Source organism: Ursus arctos, unplaced genomic scaffold (assembly GCF_023065955.2).
Source record: "Ursus arctos isolate Adak ecotype North America unplaced genomic scaffold, UrsArc2.0 scaffold_27, whole genome shotgun sequence".
Lineage (NCBI taxonomy): Eukaryota > Metazoa > Chordata > Mammalia > Carnivora > Ursidae > Ursus > Ursus arctos.
The window spans coordinates 4,581,438-4,598,842 of record NW_026622952.1 but is presented as its reverse complement, the minus strand read 5'-3'; the positions used below and the strand labels follow the sequence as shown (position 1 = coordinate 4,598,842).

Sequence of the window (17,405 nt, the reverse complement as noted above, 5' to 3'; positions counted from 1 at the left end):
GCAGAGTGGTATTTCATATTATTTAACCTTGATAAATAAGTTGTGAAACTTTTCTCATCCCATTGATCATTACATCTCTAATTTTCCTACATCAAATGAAATTTATGATAAAATTTAAGTAATTCATACCTAAAAGAAAAAAAGAACATTGTGTATATGTATGTGCAAGTGTGTGAATGAAAACATGGAAAAATTAGTTAATAGCTAATAGTAAATTGTTACCTTTCTTTTTACCCTATAAGAGCTAAGGGTGAAAGAGAGGAAAAATCCCAATAACAGAATTTAAAAGAAAGTTAAAGCCACAGCAGAAACTGAAAGATGGTGTCTGGCTGGTCACTAGATTTTAGGGCAAGTTGTAACAACCAGAAGCTGGTCTTTTACTGCCAGCTCAGAAAAAGAAGACATGGTCTTGTACTTCATAATTATACAGTTGAAAATAAATCCCCTGTATAAAGTCATGCAAAAAATAAAGTAACCTAGTGGTTATACTGTGCAGGAAAGGAAGACAGACTACACACACACACACACACACACACACACACAATCATAACAGGAATAAAAAAGATGAAATCACAGCAGATTCTACAGATTAAAAAGAGCTATGATGTGCAAAAGAATGAAATTGTACCCTTATCTTACACCATTCACAAAAATTAATGTGACATGGATTAAAGACTTGCTCATAAGACTGAAAACTGTAAAATTTTTAGAAGAAAACATAAGCAAAAATCTCCTTGACATTGGTCTTGGCGATGATACTTTATTTTTCACATCAAAAGCACAGGCAACAAAAACAAAAATTAACAAGTGGTGGAATTACTGGAGCAACCCAAGTGTTCACGGATAGATGAATAGATAAAGAAGGTGTGGTATATAGATGTACAATGGAATATTACTCAGCATATGAAAGAATGAAATCTTGCCATTTGCAACAACATGGGTGGACCTAGAGGGCATAATGTTATATGAAATAATTCAGTCAGAGAATGACAAATACCATATGATTTCACTCACATATGGAATTTAAAAAAACAAAACAAATGAACAAACACAGGAAAAAAAAAAAAGAGGAGAAAAACAGAATCTTAAATACAGAGAATAAACCAGTGGTTGCCAGAGGGGAGGTTGGGGGTGGTGGTGGTGAGCAAAATAGGTAAAAAAAGATTAAGAGTACACATATATTGATGAACACTGAGAAATGTTTAGAATTATTGAATCATTATAGTGCACACCTGAAACTAACATATCACCATACATTAATCATACTTGAGTAAACACAAACAAAAAACAAAAAGTTATAAATTGGGACTACATCAAACTAAAATGTTTCTCCATAGCAAAGGAAAAAAAAAATCAAAAGGCAACCTATTGAATGGAAGAACATATTTGCAAACCATATATCCAATAAGAAATTATATCAAAAATATATAAGGAACTCAGAACTCAATAGCAAAACACCAAATAACTCAATTAAAAAATAGGCAAAGGACTTGAATAGACATTTTTTCTAAATAATACATACAAATGGCCAACAGGTATATGAAAAGATGCTAAACATCACTAACCATCAGGGAAATGCAAATCAAACCCACCATGAGTTATCACCTCACACCAGGTAAGATGGCTATTATCAAAAAGACAAGCGATAACAAATGTTGGTGAGGATGTGGAGAAAAGCTATTGGTGGGAATGTAAATTGGTACACCCATTATGAAAAATAGTGTGCAGATTGCCCCAAAATTTAAAAATAGAATTACCATATGAGCCAGTGCAATCCCACTTCTATTTATATAACCAAAACAAATGAAATTGCTCTCTTTAGCCCTATGTTAATAGCAGCATTATTCACAATAGCCAAGTTTTGGAAGCAACATAAATGTCCATCAATAGATGAATGGACGAAGAAAATGTAGTGTATCTAGTCAATGGAATATTATTCAGCCATAAAAAAGAAGGAAATCCTTCCATTTGCGATAACATAGATGACCAGGAGTGCATTATGCTAAATGAAATGAGAAAGACAAATATGTATGATATCACTTATATATGGTAACTTTAAAAAAAGTCAAACTTATGGAAACAGAGAGTAGAACTGTAGTTGCTAAAACTAGGGGAAGGGGAAAATGGGGAGATGTGGGCCAAAGGGTACAAACGTCCAGTTATAAGATGAATAAGTTCTGAGGATCTAATATAACTATGGGAACTATAATTCATAATTATATATTATATACTTGAAATTTGTTAAGAGAGTACATCTTAAGCATTCTCATAAAACATAACTATATGAGTTGATGAAATATATTTATTTGTTTATGGGAGTTGTTTCATAATGTAAATATATCAAATTATCACATTGTACAATTTAAATATATTAGTATTTTATTTGTCAATTATACCTCAATAATGCGGGGGGGGGTGTCTCTAGATGTGTTTGTGTGTGCATGAAAATAGAGGGGAAAAATGGAGAAAATAAATCAATATTAGATCATTTCAACAGAAATTTGGAATCTATAGTATAGAATCTAATAGATGCTTCAAGTCAGGAAGGAGTTGGATCTTATTACACTTATTTCCCTGTGCATGATACCCAAAAGTGCTCAAGAATTAACAGAACACATGAATAGATATTTTTCCAAAGAAGACATACAGATGGCAACAGATACATGAAAAGATGCTCACCATCACTGATCATTAGGGAAACAGAAATCAAAACTACAATAAGGTATCACCTCACACCTGTCAGAATGGCTAAAATCAACAATACAAGATACAACAGGTGTTGGCAAGGATGTGCAGAAAAAGGAACCCTCTTGCACTGTTGGTGGGAATGCAAACTGGTGCAGCCACCCTGGAAAACGGTATGGAGGTTCCTCAAAAAGTTAAAAAGAGAACTACCCTATGATCCAGCAATTACACATTATTTCCCCCCAAATAATACGAAAACACTAATTCAAAGGGATACATGTACCCCTATGTTTATAGCAGCATTATCTACTGGAATATTGCTCAGCCATTAAAAAAGAATGAAATCTTGCCATTTGCAAAGATATAGATGGAGCTTGAGAGTATTATGCTAAGCAAAATTAATCAGTCAAAGACAAATATCATATGTTTTCACTCATATGTGGAATATAAGAAACAAAACAAACAAAGGGGGGGGAGAGAAAGGCAAACCAAGAAACAGACTCTTAACTATAGAGAACAAACTGATGATTATCAGAGGGGAGGTAGCTGGGGTGTGGGTTAAACAGATGATAGAGATTAAGGAGGGCACTTGTGATGAGCACTGGGTGTTGTATGGAAGTGCTGAATCACTATATCATACACCTGAAACTAATAGTATACTATATATTAACTAACTGGAATTTAAAGAAAAACTTAAAAAAAGAAAAAAACACCACCAGAAGCTAGAAGTATGGGTTGGGAGTCCATGCTCAAAGGAAATACCTATGAACAGTGACAGTCTTTGTGACTTTCAGCCTAAGGCCAGATATAATAGACATGGCATGTGGGTTCACAGGCCATTAGTGAAGAAAAAAAAAAAAAAAAGATACTCCAGGCCTGGGAAATTAAACATCTGACATGAAGAAACGGTGGCTGCTGTAAAAATATGCAAAAGGGAAGACTTTAGAAAAAGAATCCTCCAAATTCTGTCTCCCACATTTCTGGCTGACTCCTGAAACATTCATATATGGGGCAGCCTCAACACTGAACTTAACTAAAGACTAAAGATCTCAACTGAGTCCAGGTCTGCTGTCAATCGTCTACAGCTGCTGTTCTGAATTTAACCTGCATGATAAAAGAAACAAAAAAATCAACACTCATCAGAGAAAAACAATAGAATCCAGACTCCCAGACTCCCTAATAGCATGTATAATGTCCACAGTTTCAAAGAATATCTCTCAAGGCCATGAAAACTAAATTGAGATGTAAACAATAGAACTGATCTAGAATGTGTTTTTAGAAAAAAAAGAAAAAAAAGCAACTGCCTTCTGAAATGGAAGATTTAATAGGAATTAGTGTCTTGTAACATATTTCTCAGAAGTATCCTGGATGTAGTCTAAAATTACTTATTATACCAAGAACCAGAAATAGCTCAACTGAAATGAGAAAATATAATCAACAGACATCAAAACCAAGATAGTCCATATACTACATTCTCTGAAGGATTTTAAAGCAATTATCATAAAAATGCTTCAACAAGTAATTATAAAATCTCTAAAACAAATAAAGTCTCATAAAGGAAATATACAGGGAAACAGAAAATGACATTTATAGAACAAAAAATACAGAAATCATAAATAGATACATAATAAACAAAATCTGAGTAGGTGGACTTAGTAGCAAAATGGAGATGTTAGAGACAGAATGAGTGAATTTAAGGACTAATTCATATAAATTATCTAATCTGAACAACAGAAAGAAAATAGTTTCTTATAAAATTAACAGAAATCCAGGGAGCAGTGGAACAATGGCAAAAGATCAAACATCAATGTCATTAGTGTCCCAGAAGGGGACAAAGGGGGCATAACTGAAAAATATTTGAAGGCAAATGGCTAAAATGTCCCCAATTTCTAACAAGATAAACTTAGAGTAATCATGGTAGACACATCATGATTAAATAGGTGGAGAAAATATTTAAGTGTCTTGAAATCAGCCAAAGAAAATCAATGCATTGCTTATAGAGGAGCAACGATTTATACAACAGAGAATTTCTCATCAGAAATATGATGCACAGAGGATGCACAAAATTTTTCAAGTGCTGAAAGAAAAAAAGTCAACCCACAACTTTAATCCAGCAAAAATATCCCTCAAGAATGAAGATGAAATAAAGACATTCTGAAATGAAGGAAAATTAAGATACTATGTTGGCAGTAGCCCTGCTTTAAAAAAATGACTAAAGAATTTTGAGGGGATAAAAAGAAAATGATAATAAAGGAAAACCTGTAATATCAGAGATGAACAAGCAAAATGGGAAAATATAATAAACTTTCTCTTCATTTGATTTTTAACAAAATTTTGTTTCATGGTTAAAAATAAAATGCTAATTTTCTGTGATTTGGTGTTAATGGATTTAAAAGTAATATTTAAATAAACTACACAATTACTTATTTTATGTTTATATGACATGATTTGAGACCTAAAAGACGGTGTTAACATTTCCACATTCTATTTGAAGTGGTAAAATGTCTATACATATACGTGTGTGTGTGTGTGTGTGTGTGTGTACATGTGTATGTGTTTGCACTCTCACTACAGAAAACAGTAAAAAGCTTTTCCAAAGAAAATCTGGTGGCATCACAATTCCAGACTTCAAGCTCTATTACAAAGCTGTAATCACCAAGACAGTACAGAACTGGCATGAAAATAGACACATAAACCAATGTAACAGAGTAGGGAACCCCAAAATGGACCCTCAGCTCTATGATCAAGCAGTCTTCAACAAAGCAGGAAAGAATAACCAATGGAAAAAAGACAGTCTCTTCAACAAATGGTGTTGGGAAAATTGGACAGCCACATGCGAATGAAACTGGACCACTTTCTTACACCATACACAAAATAGACTTAAAATGGATGAAATATGAGACAGGAATCCATCAAAATCCTAGAGGAGAACACAGGCAAGCAAACTCTTTACCTTGGCCACAGCAACTTCTTGCTAGACATGTCTCCAAAGGCAAGGGAAACAAAAAGCAAAAATGAACTATTGGGACTTCATCAGGATAAAAAGCTTTTGCACAGCAAAGAAAATAGTCGACAAAACTAAAAGACAACCTACAGAATGGGAGAAGATATTTGAAAATTTCTCATCAGATCAAGGGCTAGTATCCAAAATCTGTTAAGAACTTTACAAATTTAATCCTTATTTTTTAAAATTATGTTCCGTTAGCCACTGCATAGTACATCATTAGTTTCTGACGTAGCGTTCAATGATTCATTAGCTATGTATAACATCCAATGCACATCACAACATGTGCCCTCCTTAATACCCATCACCGGTTACCTCCTCCCCCCAACCCCCTCCCCTCTGAAACCCTCAGTTTGTTTCCCAGGTTCCATAGTCTCTCATGGTTCCTTTCCCTCTCCGATTCTTCTCCTTCAGATTTCCCTCCCTTCCCCTATGGTCCTCTGTGCTATTGCTTATGTTCCACAAATGAGTGAAACCATATGATAATTGTCTTTCTCTGCTTGACTTATTTCACTTAGCATAATCCCCTCCAGTTCCATTCATGTCGATGCAAATGGTGGGTATTCATCTTCTCTGATGGCTGAATAATATTCCATTGTATATATTTACCACATCTTCTTCATCCATTCTTCTGTTGAAGGGCTTCTCGGCTCCTTCCATAGTTTGGCTATTGTGGACATTGTCACTATGAACATTGGAATGCATGTGCCCCTTCTTTTCACTACATCTGTATCTTTGGGGTAAATACGTAGCAGTGCAAACTTAATCCTTCTTTAAATGTTTGATGGAATTACCCTGGGAAGCCACTGAGCTCTGGACTCTTATTTGTCAGGAGATTTTTGATTGCTGATTTAATGTCTTTGCTGGTTATCAGTATGTTCAGGTTTTCTATTTCTTCCTGTTTCAGTTTTTGTTTATGTTTCTAGGAATACATCCATTTTTCCAGATTGCCTATTATGTTGGAATATATTGCTCATAATATTCTTTTATAGTTATTCACATTTCTTCAATATCAGTTGTGATCTCTCCTCTTTCATTCATTATTTTAGTTATTTGGGTCTTTTCTCTTTTCTTTTTGATATGCCTGGCTGGGGTTTATCAATTTTATTAATTCTTTCAAAGAACCAGCTCCTAGTTTCATTGATCTGTTAAATTTGTTTTTATTTCTGTATCATTGATTTCTGTTCTAATCTTTATTATTTCTCTTCCCCTGCTGGATTTAGTCTTTATTTCCTTTTTTTTTTTTTTCATTTCCTTTAGGTTTAAGGTTAGCTTGTGTATTTGAAACTTCTATTGTTTCTTGAGGAACGCCTGTATTGCTATATACTTCCCTCCTAGGACAGCCTTTGCTGCATCCCAAAGGTTCTGAACAGTTGTGTTTTCATTTTCATTTGTTTCCATGAATTTTTTAAATTCTTCTTTAGTTTCCTGGTTGACCCATTCATTCTTTGGTAGAATGCTCTTTAACCTCCATGTATTTGTGTTCCTTCCAAATTTTTTCTTGTGATTGAGTTCAAGTTTTAAAGCACTGTGGACTGAAAATATGCAGGGTATAATCCCAACCTTTTGGTATCACCTGAGACCTGATTTGTGACCCAGTATGCGATCTATTCTGGAAAATTCTGTTGCTTTAGGATGAAATGCTCTGAATATATCTGTGAAGTCCATCTGGTTCAGTGTGTCATTCAAAACCTGTTTCCTTGTTGATCTTCTGCTTAGATGATCTGTCCATTGCTGTGGGTGTTAAAGTCCCCTACTATTTTTGCATTATTATTAATGTGTTTTTTAATTTTGTTATTAATTCGTTTGTATATTTGGTCGCTTCCATGTTAGAGACATAAATATTTAGAATTGTTAGATCTTCTTGTTGGATAGGCCCTTTTATTATGATATAGCATCCTTCCTCATGTCTTATTACAGTCTTTAATTTAAAATCTAGTTTGTCTGATATAAGGATTCCTACTCCAACTTTCTTTTGATGTCCATTAGCATAACAAATGGTTCCCCACTCTCTCACTTTCAACCTGGAGGTGTCTTTGGGTCTAAAATGAGTCTCTTTTAGACAGTGTATCAACGGGTCCTGTGTTGTTGTTGTTTTCCTCCAATCTGATACTCTGTGTCTTTTGATTGGAGCATTTAGTCCACTTACATTCAGAGTAATTAGAAGAAAGAAATGAATTTAATACCATGGCATTACCTGTAAAGTCGCTGTTCCTGTAGATTGTCTCTCTTTCTTTCTGGTCTTTGTTACCCTTGGGCTTTCTCTTTGCTCAAAGGATCCCCTTGATTAATATTTCTGGCAGGGTTGGTTTAGATTCCTTTAGTTTTTGTTTATCCTGGAAATTCTTTATCTCTCTTTCTATTTTGAATAACAGCCTTTCTGGATAGAGCATTCTTGGCTGCACATTTTTCCCATTTAGCACATTGAATATATCATGCCAGTCCTTTCTGGTCTGCCAGGTCCCTGAGGACAGGTCTGCTGCCAGCCGTATGCATCCACCTGTGTAGGTTAAGGACTTCTTTTCCTGAGCTGCTTTCAAGATTTTCTTTTTATCTTTGAAATTTGCAAGCTTCACTATAATATGTCAAGGTATTGACCTATGTTTCATGATTTTGAGGGGGGTTTCTCTGTGTCTCCTGGACTTGAATGCCTGTTTTCTTCCCCAGATTAGGGAATTTCTCAGCTATGATTTCTTCGAATAATCCTTCTGCCCCTTTCTTCCACTCTTCATCTTCTGTGACCTCTATAATACGGATATTATTTCACCTTATGGTATCACTGAGTTCTCTGTCTCCCTTTGGGATCTAATAGTTTTCTTTCTCTCTTCTTTTCAGCTTCCTTATTTTCCATCATTTTATCTTCTATATCACTGATTCTCTCTTCTGTTTCATTTATCCTCATTTTTATGGCCCCCACTTGGGACTGCATCTGACTAATAGCATTTTTGATTTCAGCTTGACTAGATTTTAGTTGTGTTATACAGTAAGGGATTCTCTAGTGTCTTCTGTGCTTCTTTCAAGCCCAGCTAGTAACTTTATAATCATTGTATTAAATTCTAGTTCAGACATCTTACTTATAATCATTTTGATTAAATCCCTGGCAGTGAATACTTCCTCCTGATCTTTCTCTTGGGGTGAATTTTTCCATCTTGTCATTTTGTCCAAAAAAGAAAGAAAGAAAAAGAAAAGTACCCAACAAAACAAGAACAACAACAACAAACTTCAGGAAATGTTTCTGGTGTATGCTATGTACACTCTGCTATTGTCTTTTGGCTGCTTTTTCCCACTTGTCCATCTCCTACAGAGTTCCTCCTTGTTTAGAATGGGGAGTGTTTGGACCTTTAACTAGGTATGCTTTGATTTGTTTGTCAAGATAAGCCTGTAAAAAAAGAAAGGAAAGGAAAGGAAAGGAAAGGAAAGGAAAGGAAAGGAAAGGAAAGGAAAGGAAAGGAAAGGAAAGAAGGAAGGAAGGAAGGAAGGAAGGAAGGAAGGAAGGAAGGAAGGAAGCAAGCTTGAAAGAAAGAAAAGAAAAAGGAGAGAAGAAGAAGGAGTAAAAGAAGAAGCAGCAGTAGCCTGATGCAAAACAAGAGAAAGGGAAAAGGAACAAAAATGCAAAGAGACAAACAAAAAATTAAAACCTGATTCCAAAGGATAAGAAAGAAAGAAGGAAAAAAGAGTAAGGAAAGAAGAGAAAAAAAAAGACAACCGATGTTGAAAAACAAGAGAAACAAACCAACAAATAAACTAAAAATTATAAGCCTGATAAAAAAAGAAAAAAGGAAAAAAAGTGTGTATATATATACATATATATGTATGTACGTATATATATACATATATATGTATGTACGTACATATATATAATAAAAATAAAAATAAACAAAATTTAAAAATTTAAAAAATTAAGAAAAGAGAAATGTGTCTCCAACGTTTTGGAGCATTCTTTAATCAGTATACTTGGTATGTGTGGGGGCCTGTGTTGGTCTTCTGAGTAAGAGGGCTGCTGGGCTGATTCACAAGCTGACTTGCCCTTATAATGATGCTCCTGCCAGGTGCAGGGGGGTGGGGTTAGTGTAGGGGATTCCAGCCCCCATTGGAGGTGCTGTGTTTCTCTCTGATGTCTGACTGTGCTGGTGGGTGGTGGCGGACAGGGAAGGGTTTGTGGAGGAGAAGGAATATGGTGTCACCCTACCCTCTTGTCCCCAGGAAGAGGAACTCCTAACTACTGTTCTGGATGCCCTCTCAGAAAAGTGAACAATTGGGGCACCTGGGTGGCTCCTGGGATTGAGCCCCACATCAGGCTCTCTGCTCAGCAGGGAGTTTGCTTCTCCCTCACTCTCCCTCTGTGTCCTCTCTCTCTCTCAAATAAATAAATAAAAATCTTAACAACAACAACAACAAAAGTGAACAATCTCCTGTGTCCTGGGCTTTTGTTAGTTCCCTGCCATTAGCCTGTCTGTTACCATGCCATCAGCACACCCAGTGCCACATACCTCCACAATTTTATCCCTGGCCAGTGGCTGGGATCCAAAACTCCCAAGTTTTAAAGGGCCTGGCAAAGTGCAGGCCCACTCCCCTCCCCTGGAGGGGAGCCTCCCAGCATGCCACTCCCATCCTGTCCCAGAAAAGCAGTTGCACAGAGTGTGAGCAGAGGCTAGAGTTTATTGTATTGCTCAGCCAAAAGCGGGAACCAAGTTAATCAGCTGTCTGCATCCGACTCCGTCCCCTACTCTGTTCTGTCCCAGAAAAGCAGTCACACAGGGCTTGAATCTATTGTAGCAGACAAAGAAAAGTGGCAGCCAGGTTATCTGCAGTCTGCCAGTGTCTCTGCTCTCTGCTCAGTTCTGCTGCAGAAAAGCAGCTGCTCTGCACATACACAGGGGTTTAAGCCTATTGTGGCTTACAGTGAAAAGTTGTTGAGGTTTTCTGCCCTCTGTACACACCTCTGACCCTGCTGTTGAGGGCTGCTCAATGGCTCCCAGTTGGCTTTTTGTCCTTGGAGAGGCAAAATACGCTCCTCCAAATGTACTCTGGGAGGGGGAGGGATCTCTTTCAGAGAGAACCCAGGGGATCTCCTCACTACAGCTTATTGTGCAATACCTACCTGCTGAACTCTCTCCCAGTCTCTCCCTCTCCCTGACTTTGCTCTGTGAAAAGGGTTCCCTTCCTTTTGGAGCCCCACAGCTTTCCTGTTCCCTAATTCACAATCTGAAACTTGCATCTGCCACCTTCTCTCCCTCCAACTGAGCAGACTGTTTTCTTAATCCTCAGATCATATTCCTAGTTGTTCAAAATAGTTGCATGTTGATCTAGCTGTGTTTGAAGGGCAAGGCAAGCTCAGGTTCTCCCTACTACTGGACCATCTTAACTCACCTGCATCTATGTTTATTAGGGATATTGGCTTGTAATTTTCTTTTCTTGTGGTATCTTTTTTTTTTCTGGCTTTGATATTGGGGTGATGCTGGTGTCTTAAAATACATTTGGAAGTGTTCTCTCTTCAATTCTTTTGGAAGAGTTTCAGAAGGACTGGTGTTAATTTTTCTTTGAATTTTTGGTAGAAATTTTCAGTAAAGCCTGGGCTTTTCTTTGTTGGGAGGTTTTAGATTATTAATTCAATCTCTATTTGTTATTGATTTGTTCAAGCTATTTTTCTTGATTCAATTTTAGTAGGTTGTATTTTTCCAGAAATGTATCCATTTCTCTCAGGTTATCTAATTTGTTGGCATATAATTATTAATAGTCCTTTGTTACCTTTTTATTTATCCAATATAATGTCTCCTCTTTCATTTCTGACTTTATCTGAGTCTTCCCTCTACATTTTTCTTAATTATTTTAGGTAAGAGTTTGTCAGTTTTATTTATCTTTTCAAAAATCCAGATTCTAATTTTGCCAATTTTTCTATTGTTTTTCTATTCTCTATTTCTTCTTTACACAAACTCTTCAAAACATCCAGGAATAGAGAAAACACAGCTCATTTTATGAACTCACTATTACTTGATAGAGAATCCAGAAATAGTCATTATCAGAAAAGATAACTACAGTTTGATGTACCTAATCATCACAAATGTAAAATTTCTTAACAAAAGTTTACCAACTCGAATCCAACAACGTATAAAAAAAGACAATACATCAAGACAAGGTGGGATTTAGTCTAGAAATACAAAGCTGGTTCACCAATTGAAAATCCAACAATAATACACTCAATAGACTCAAGAGAAAAAACCATATGAGTTTTCAGTAAGTGAAGAGAATAGATGACACAATCCAATATCCATTTCTGGTAAAAACAAAGAAAGAAAAAAACTATCAGCTAAGTGGGAATCAAAGGGAGGGTCCTAAAGAGCCTCTGTAAAAAACCTACAGTTAATATCATACAAAATCATGAAAGACGGAATGCATTCCTTCTAAGATTACAAAAAAGGCAAGGTTTGAGAATCTCACAACTTCTATTTAATATTGTACTGAGGATTCTAGTTGATTATTTCATCAAAAAAAAAATTAAAAGCATGCAGATTACAATGGAATAAATAAAATTGTCTCTACTCTCAGTTGAACTATCATCTATCATCTATCAATCATCTAATCTATCTAACCTATCTATCTACTTACCAATCTAGAGAATTACAAAGTCTATCAACCAATTCATATAACGAACTGTCCAACTTACAGAGCATAGTGAACACAAAAAGCATAGTCAAGAGCTGGGTGAGTTTGATGAACATAATAAATATATTCAAATACAAACATGTCTATAAGTCTATGAATTTCTTTCTTTTCAAGATAGAACTTCATTGCAAATAGACCATCATTGCTCACATCTTTCAGTCAATTGATAAAAACTATTAAAACCACTCTCAAATGTTTGAGCTGGCACACTAAATTAAAAAACTCAAGTATATTTACATAGATTTATTATTTATTATGAAATAAAGATTATTCTGTTCTTGTTTGTCCAGAACACTTAGTTTCTATTCCCTCACTTGTTTCCCAGGGAAATGTCAACATGAATTAGCAAGATCTTGTAAGTTGTTTTGATTTATAAATTAACATTTTCAAAGAAAGTCTTTACAACTTTTATTATTAATCTGTGAGGATAAGTGCTGATGGGATTAAAGGAGGGCAGGTAAACTATGGTCCACGGACCCAATCTGGTGTATAATCAGTACAGTCTGCAAATAGTTGAAAAAAAATGAAAAAAAAAATGTGACAAATAAAATTATATAAGGTTTACATTTCAGTATTCATGAATAAAGTTTTATTGGAACATCACCATGCTCATAAATTTATATTCTTTCTCTATTGGCTTTTGCATTACAATGGCAGAGTTGAGTACCTGTGACATAGTTCACATGGTCTACAAAGCCTAAAGTATTTACTACCTGTTTCTTTATAAAGTTTTCCAATCCTTAAGATAGAGCTTAAAGTGAATAGGTGTCATCATAAGGCATCCAATTCAAATGAATTATTATAGGACCTTTACACAACAGAAGTGAGAGGCAACTCTGAGATTAGAAAAGCAGAATGTTGCTACCAACACCAGAACAGGGTGAATGAATAAAAAGCCATTATTAGATTCCATAAACAAGCACTATTCAGCAGGAGCTACATGACAGAAGGGGTAACAGTTTTATAGGAACAGGAAGCAGGAGTTCTGAGACATTGTTCCAAGCAGGGTCAGTATGCAGAAATACTAAGATATTTCACTGCCCCATCCAATCATCCATATTTGCTTAATATACTCAAAAGCATGAAAGCAAAGAAGCCCAGGGAATATATCTAGTTCCCTGTGTGATAGACCAGAGCGGAGGATTAGTCTGAAAGTGATCTGAGAACACTCAGGTGAGTGACTGCTCCAAAGTATAAATATAAAGAAATATTAGAAGATGTAGAAATAAAACTTAAATAAGATAAAATAAATTAGATGATTCAAAATGCTTTAATTAACAAAGTTCCAGAAAGAAAAGGGGGAAAAATGATCAAGTGTAATACAGTAAAATTTCTCAGAAGTAAATAGTATCCAGATTGAAAGGGCTTCAATATAAAAAACCAGCATATTGTATGATGAAAAACACCATATAAGGGTAAAAGGATCTTAAATATTTCCATAGAGAAAACAAGCAAAAGACACACAAACGAATGAGAATAAGAATAGCATTACATTTCTAAAGAAATGGTAAAGACAAAAGAAAGACCTTTAAAATTCCAAGGTACAATTATTTTAAAAGTAAAATTAACCAAACAATCTTTGAAATAATTATGTTTTCAATCATGTCACTCAAACAATTTACAACACAAAATTTTTTTTTGTTTTAGTAAATTATAGGGGCATATAGCCTACCAAACTGAGTAAGCAAGTCATGAAAAAAGAATACACATGTTCCAATGGAGACACAATAGAAAATTTACAATCAACATCTATGCAGAAATTCTAATAGAGGGGAATAAAGATGGGTTAAAAAGAGGACTTTTTGAAACATGTAGAGAAGTAGAGGCAATTTTTAATTTTATTGAAGAATTCAGGCAAAAACAATATGAAATAATTACAAATTTGGGAAGAAGCAAAAGTTGTGCAAAGAAGACAATTTAATTTTAGTTCATTATTTCACCCATCAGAGATTAAAACACAATTCTAATAAACTATATAATTACAAAGGAGGAATGGAAGAAGTGGCATGTAGATATGATGAGCTATTAGGATCTTAAATTCTGACTTCAACGTTAGGAAGTCAATAGATGTCTAAATTCGAAGACTCAAGAAATTTCATGGGAATATTATTTAGAAATATGTAGTAAAAAGTGAATAAACTATTCCTACACATATAAACAGAATGGTTTTCACACACATAATTTTGAGCAAATAAATGGTGGACACAAGAATACACACTGCATTATTTCATTTACATAAAGTTCAAGAAGAGGCCAAACTAACCAACAGTAGTAAATGTAAGGAAAGTGCTTTTCTTTGGTATGGATGGTAAGCGGAAGGAGGTATGATTCATAGTGATCTTCTGAAATGCTGAAATACTCTATTTCTTGATCTCCATGATGTCTATGTCTATGTTTTGACTTAGTCAAAATTAATTGTCCTATATATTTATGATTTTTGCAATGTTCTCTATATATGATATACTCCAATAAAACTTTTATTTATGAGGAAATGAAAGTAAAAGCCAGGAGGAAAAGTTTTAAAAAATGAGAAAAATAATTCAGGGAGTGTAGTTTATGCAAGGGGCTGATACAGTTTTTTCAATATTAGTCCTGTAAAACTACTTGTATTTATAAGGGAATGTGTATTACTTAATAACATAAAAATTTTAAAAGAAAAAGTAGAGCTATATGATTCAATGTATACATTAAAAGCTGTTCAAAATAATCCTGAAATGATGCATAAGAACAATGCAGAGCAATGATATATAGTTAATGGATATATATACATTTGTAACAATTGCATAAAATACACATAAAATGGAAGCACAAATTCATGATTTTTGCCATTTCTTGAATTTAAAGTAGACGTACAAGATGCTTTAACTTTGCTCTATTGTTTTATATCCTTAGAAAATCTGAGATAAATGTTAATCATTTTGTGTACTTGTTGAATAAGTATATTAATGTATGTTACACTTTCGCTTTATGTTATAATCTATACATTTAAATAAACTTTCTGAGATTAAAATATTTTGTACCAACAAGATAATACACATATAGAAGAAAATGTCAAATTAATATGTCTACTTTTATTATACACTATTTAGCTATATAAAATAATATAAAATACAATATAAAGTTTAGAAAACTAGTAAAGAAGGATAAAAATTACATACCATAGCAATATCTGCATCATAGTTTTTATTGCATATTGTGCCACGAAATGTTGCTCCCAAATATGTAGGATGTTTCCTGTAACTACATCATTATTGTATAGCCTTTTTTATTGCCATACTCATTCAGAACAATTTACTAGCTCATTTATTAAATTAAATCTCCCATAAAATTTAAAATAATTTTTCAAACCAATTTATCTGGGTATTATCTAACATATTATACAAAATGCTCAAATCATTGAAAAACTATAATTCATATTATTTTTTAATTAAAGATTTATTTATTTGAGTGGGGGAGGAGCAGAAGGAGAGGAAGAGAATCTCAAGCAGACTCCTCACTGAGTGCATAGCCGGGGCTCCATCTCATGACCCTGAGATCATGACCCCAGCTAAACCTGAGTTGGACACTTAACCAACTGAGCTACCCAGGTGTCCCTACAATTCACTTTAAATCCAATTTTCTCTCCTCTCCTAACTCCTAGACTTGATAAAATTTTACTATCTTGAATTCTCCTCTGTTTCCCTTGTATTGCATGCACTCTTTTTGTTACTAAAAGTTAAAACAAAAGGAGTTTTTAACTTGTGGAATAAGAAGTCTTGCCTGTCTGAAATGCAAACATTTTCTTAAATTAAATTATTACCAAAAACATCATTTTTAGTCAAAGAGTAGACACGAAATGTATTAACATATTGTAGGCAATATTAACTGAATAGTGCCAATTTTTACATTATTAAGCTAAAGCTTATATGTATTCTGTAGTATAGTCAACATCATAAAACTTTATGAAAAGCAACACTTTTTACATATTCCAAAATATATTTTTATATAACTTATTTATGTTGTTTTTATTTTTATCATATTTTCAACTATACTTTGCATCTGTGGCAATAGCTATGTTTATTTAAAATTTTAAGAGGGGCCTACAGAAATTTGAAGAACCCAATAAATGCATTAAATTACCAAATTAATGAAATTATTTAATATCTTTTTAAATGTAGAACACTGTGCTTACATAAGTAAGAATGCTACGTCATGGGGTCGTAGGATAAGATAGTCCCGTTTCCATGTGAAAAATCTTTGTAATAAATCATCAGCATCCCCGTTGGTAGAAATTTTGTTTTTATCTGACCACAATTCCAAGGAGGACAGCATCACAGTCAATTTGAACTGAGTAAACATCTAAAATAAGATTTATGGCATACTTATTCAAATAACATTAGTCATTACTTCAAGACTACACAAAAATAAAGAATAAGTTCAGCTTATTATTTTGCATATTAACAACTGAAGATTTTTAAGTCATTAATTTGTCATAATAGATTAGAAATCAGTTTCAATAATTTTTCATAAAACTATAAATGTAAAAAACTTAAAACTTACAGTGTTGACAAGACCAATAATTTGGATAATTTTCTGTGTTACAGCCAATGTTTCTGATCCCATATAATCATACTGAAAAAAAATTTTTAAGTGATTCTTTTAAAAATGTTAGCAATAGCAATTTTTTATGGTGCATATATCTTGCTCATACCAGGCAGGTAAACCATAGGATTTGTCAAACAATATAAATCATACTAATATAAAGATAGTAGCACATATGATAAAAGAAACAACAAAAAAAACATAGGTTTTTGAAATAAATTCTCAATTGTTTTTTTTTTAAAGATTTTATTTATTTATTTGACAGAGAGAGAGACAGTGAGAGAGGGAACACAATCAGGGGGAATGGGAGAGGAAGAAGCAGGCTCCCAGTGGAGGAGCCTGATGTGGGGCTCGATCCCAGAACACCGGGATCACACCTTGAGCCGAAGGTAGACGCTTAACAACTGAGCCACCCAGGTGCCCCTCAATTGTTAATATTTTAAAGACACTCTCAAACAGAAACAATTGAAAT

General features: G+C 34.2%; 1 protein-coding gene across 1 annotated transcript in view; it reads right to left on the bottom strand.

The window, feature by feature from the left end:
- The window catches only part of LOC130541838 (disintegrin and metalloproteinase domain-containing protein 18-like), a 220,725-nt gene that overhangs the window by 106,637 nt on the left and 96,683 nt on the right, over window positions 1-17,405 (bottom strand). Inside the window, exons 11-13 of the mRNA XM_057303392.1 lie at window positions 16,892-16,963; window positions 16,524-16,690; window positions 15,511-15,592 (exon numbers count right to left, since the gene is read on the bottom strand). Of these exons, the coding sequence (XP_057159375.1) occupies window positions 15,511-15,592; window positions 16,524-16,690; window positions 16,892-16,963 (321 nt within the window). The remainder of the gene's footprint in view (window positions 1-15,510; window positions 15,593-16,523; window positions 16,691-16,891; window positions 16,964-17,405) is intronic.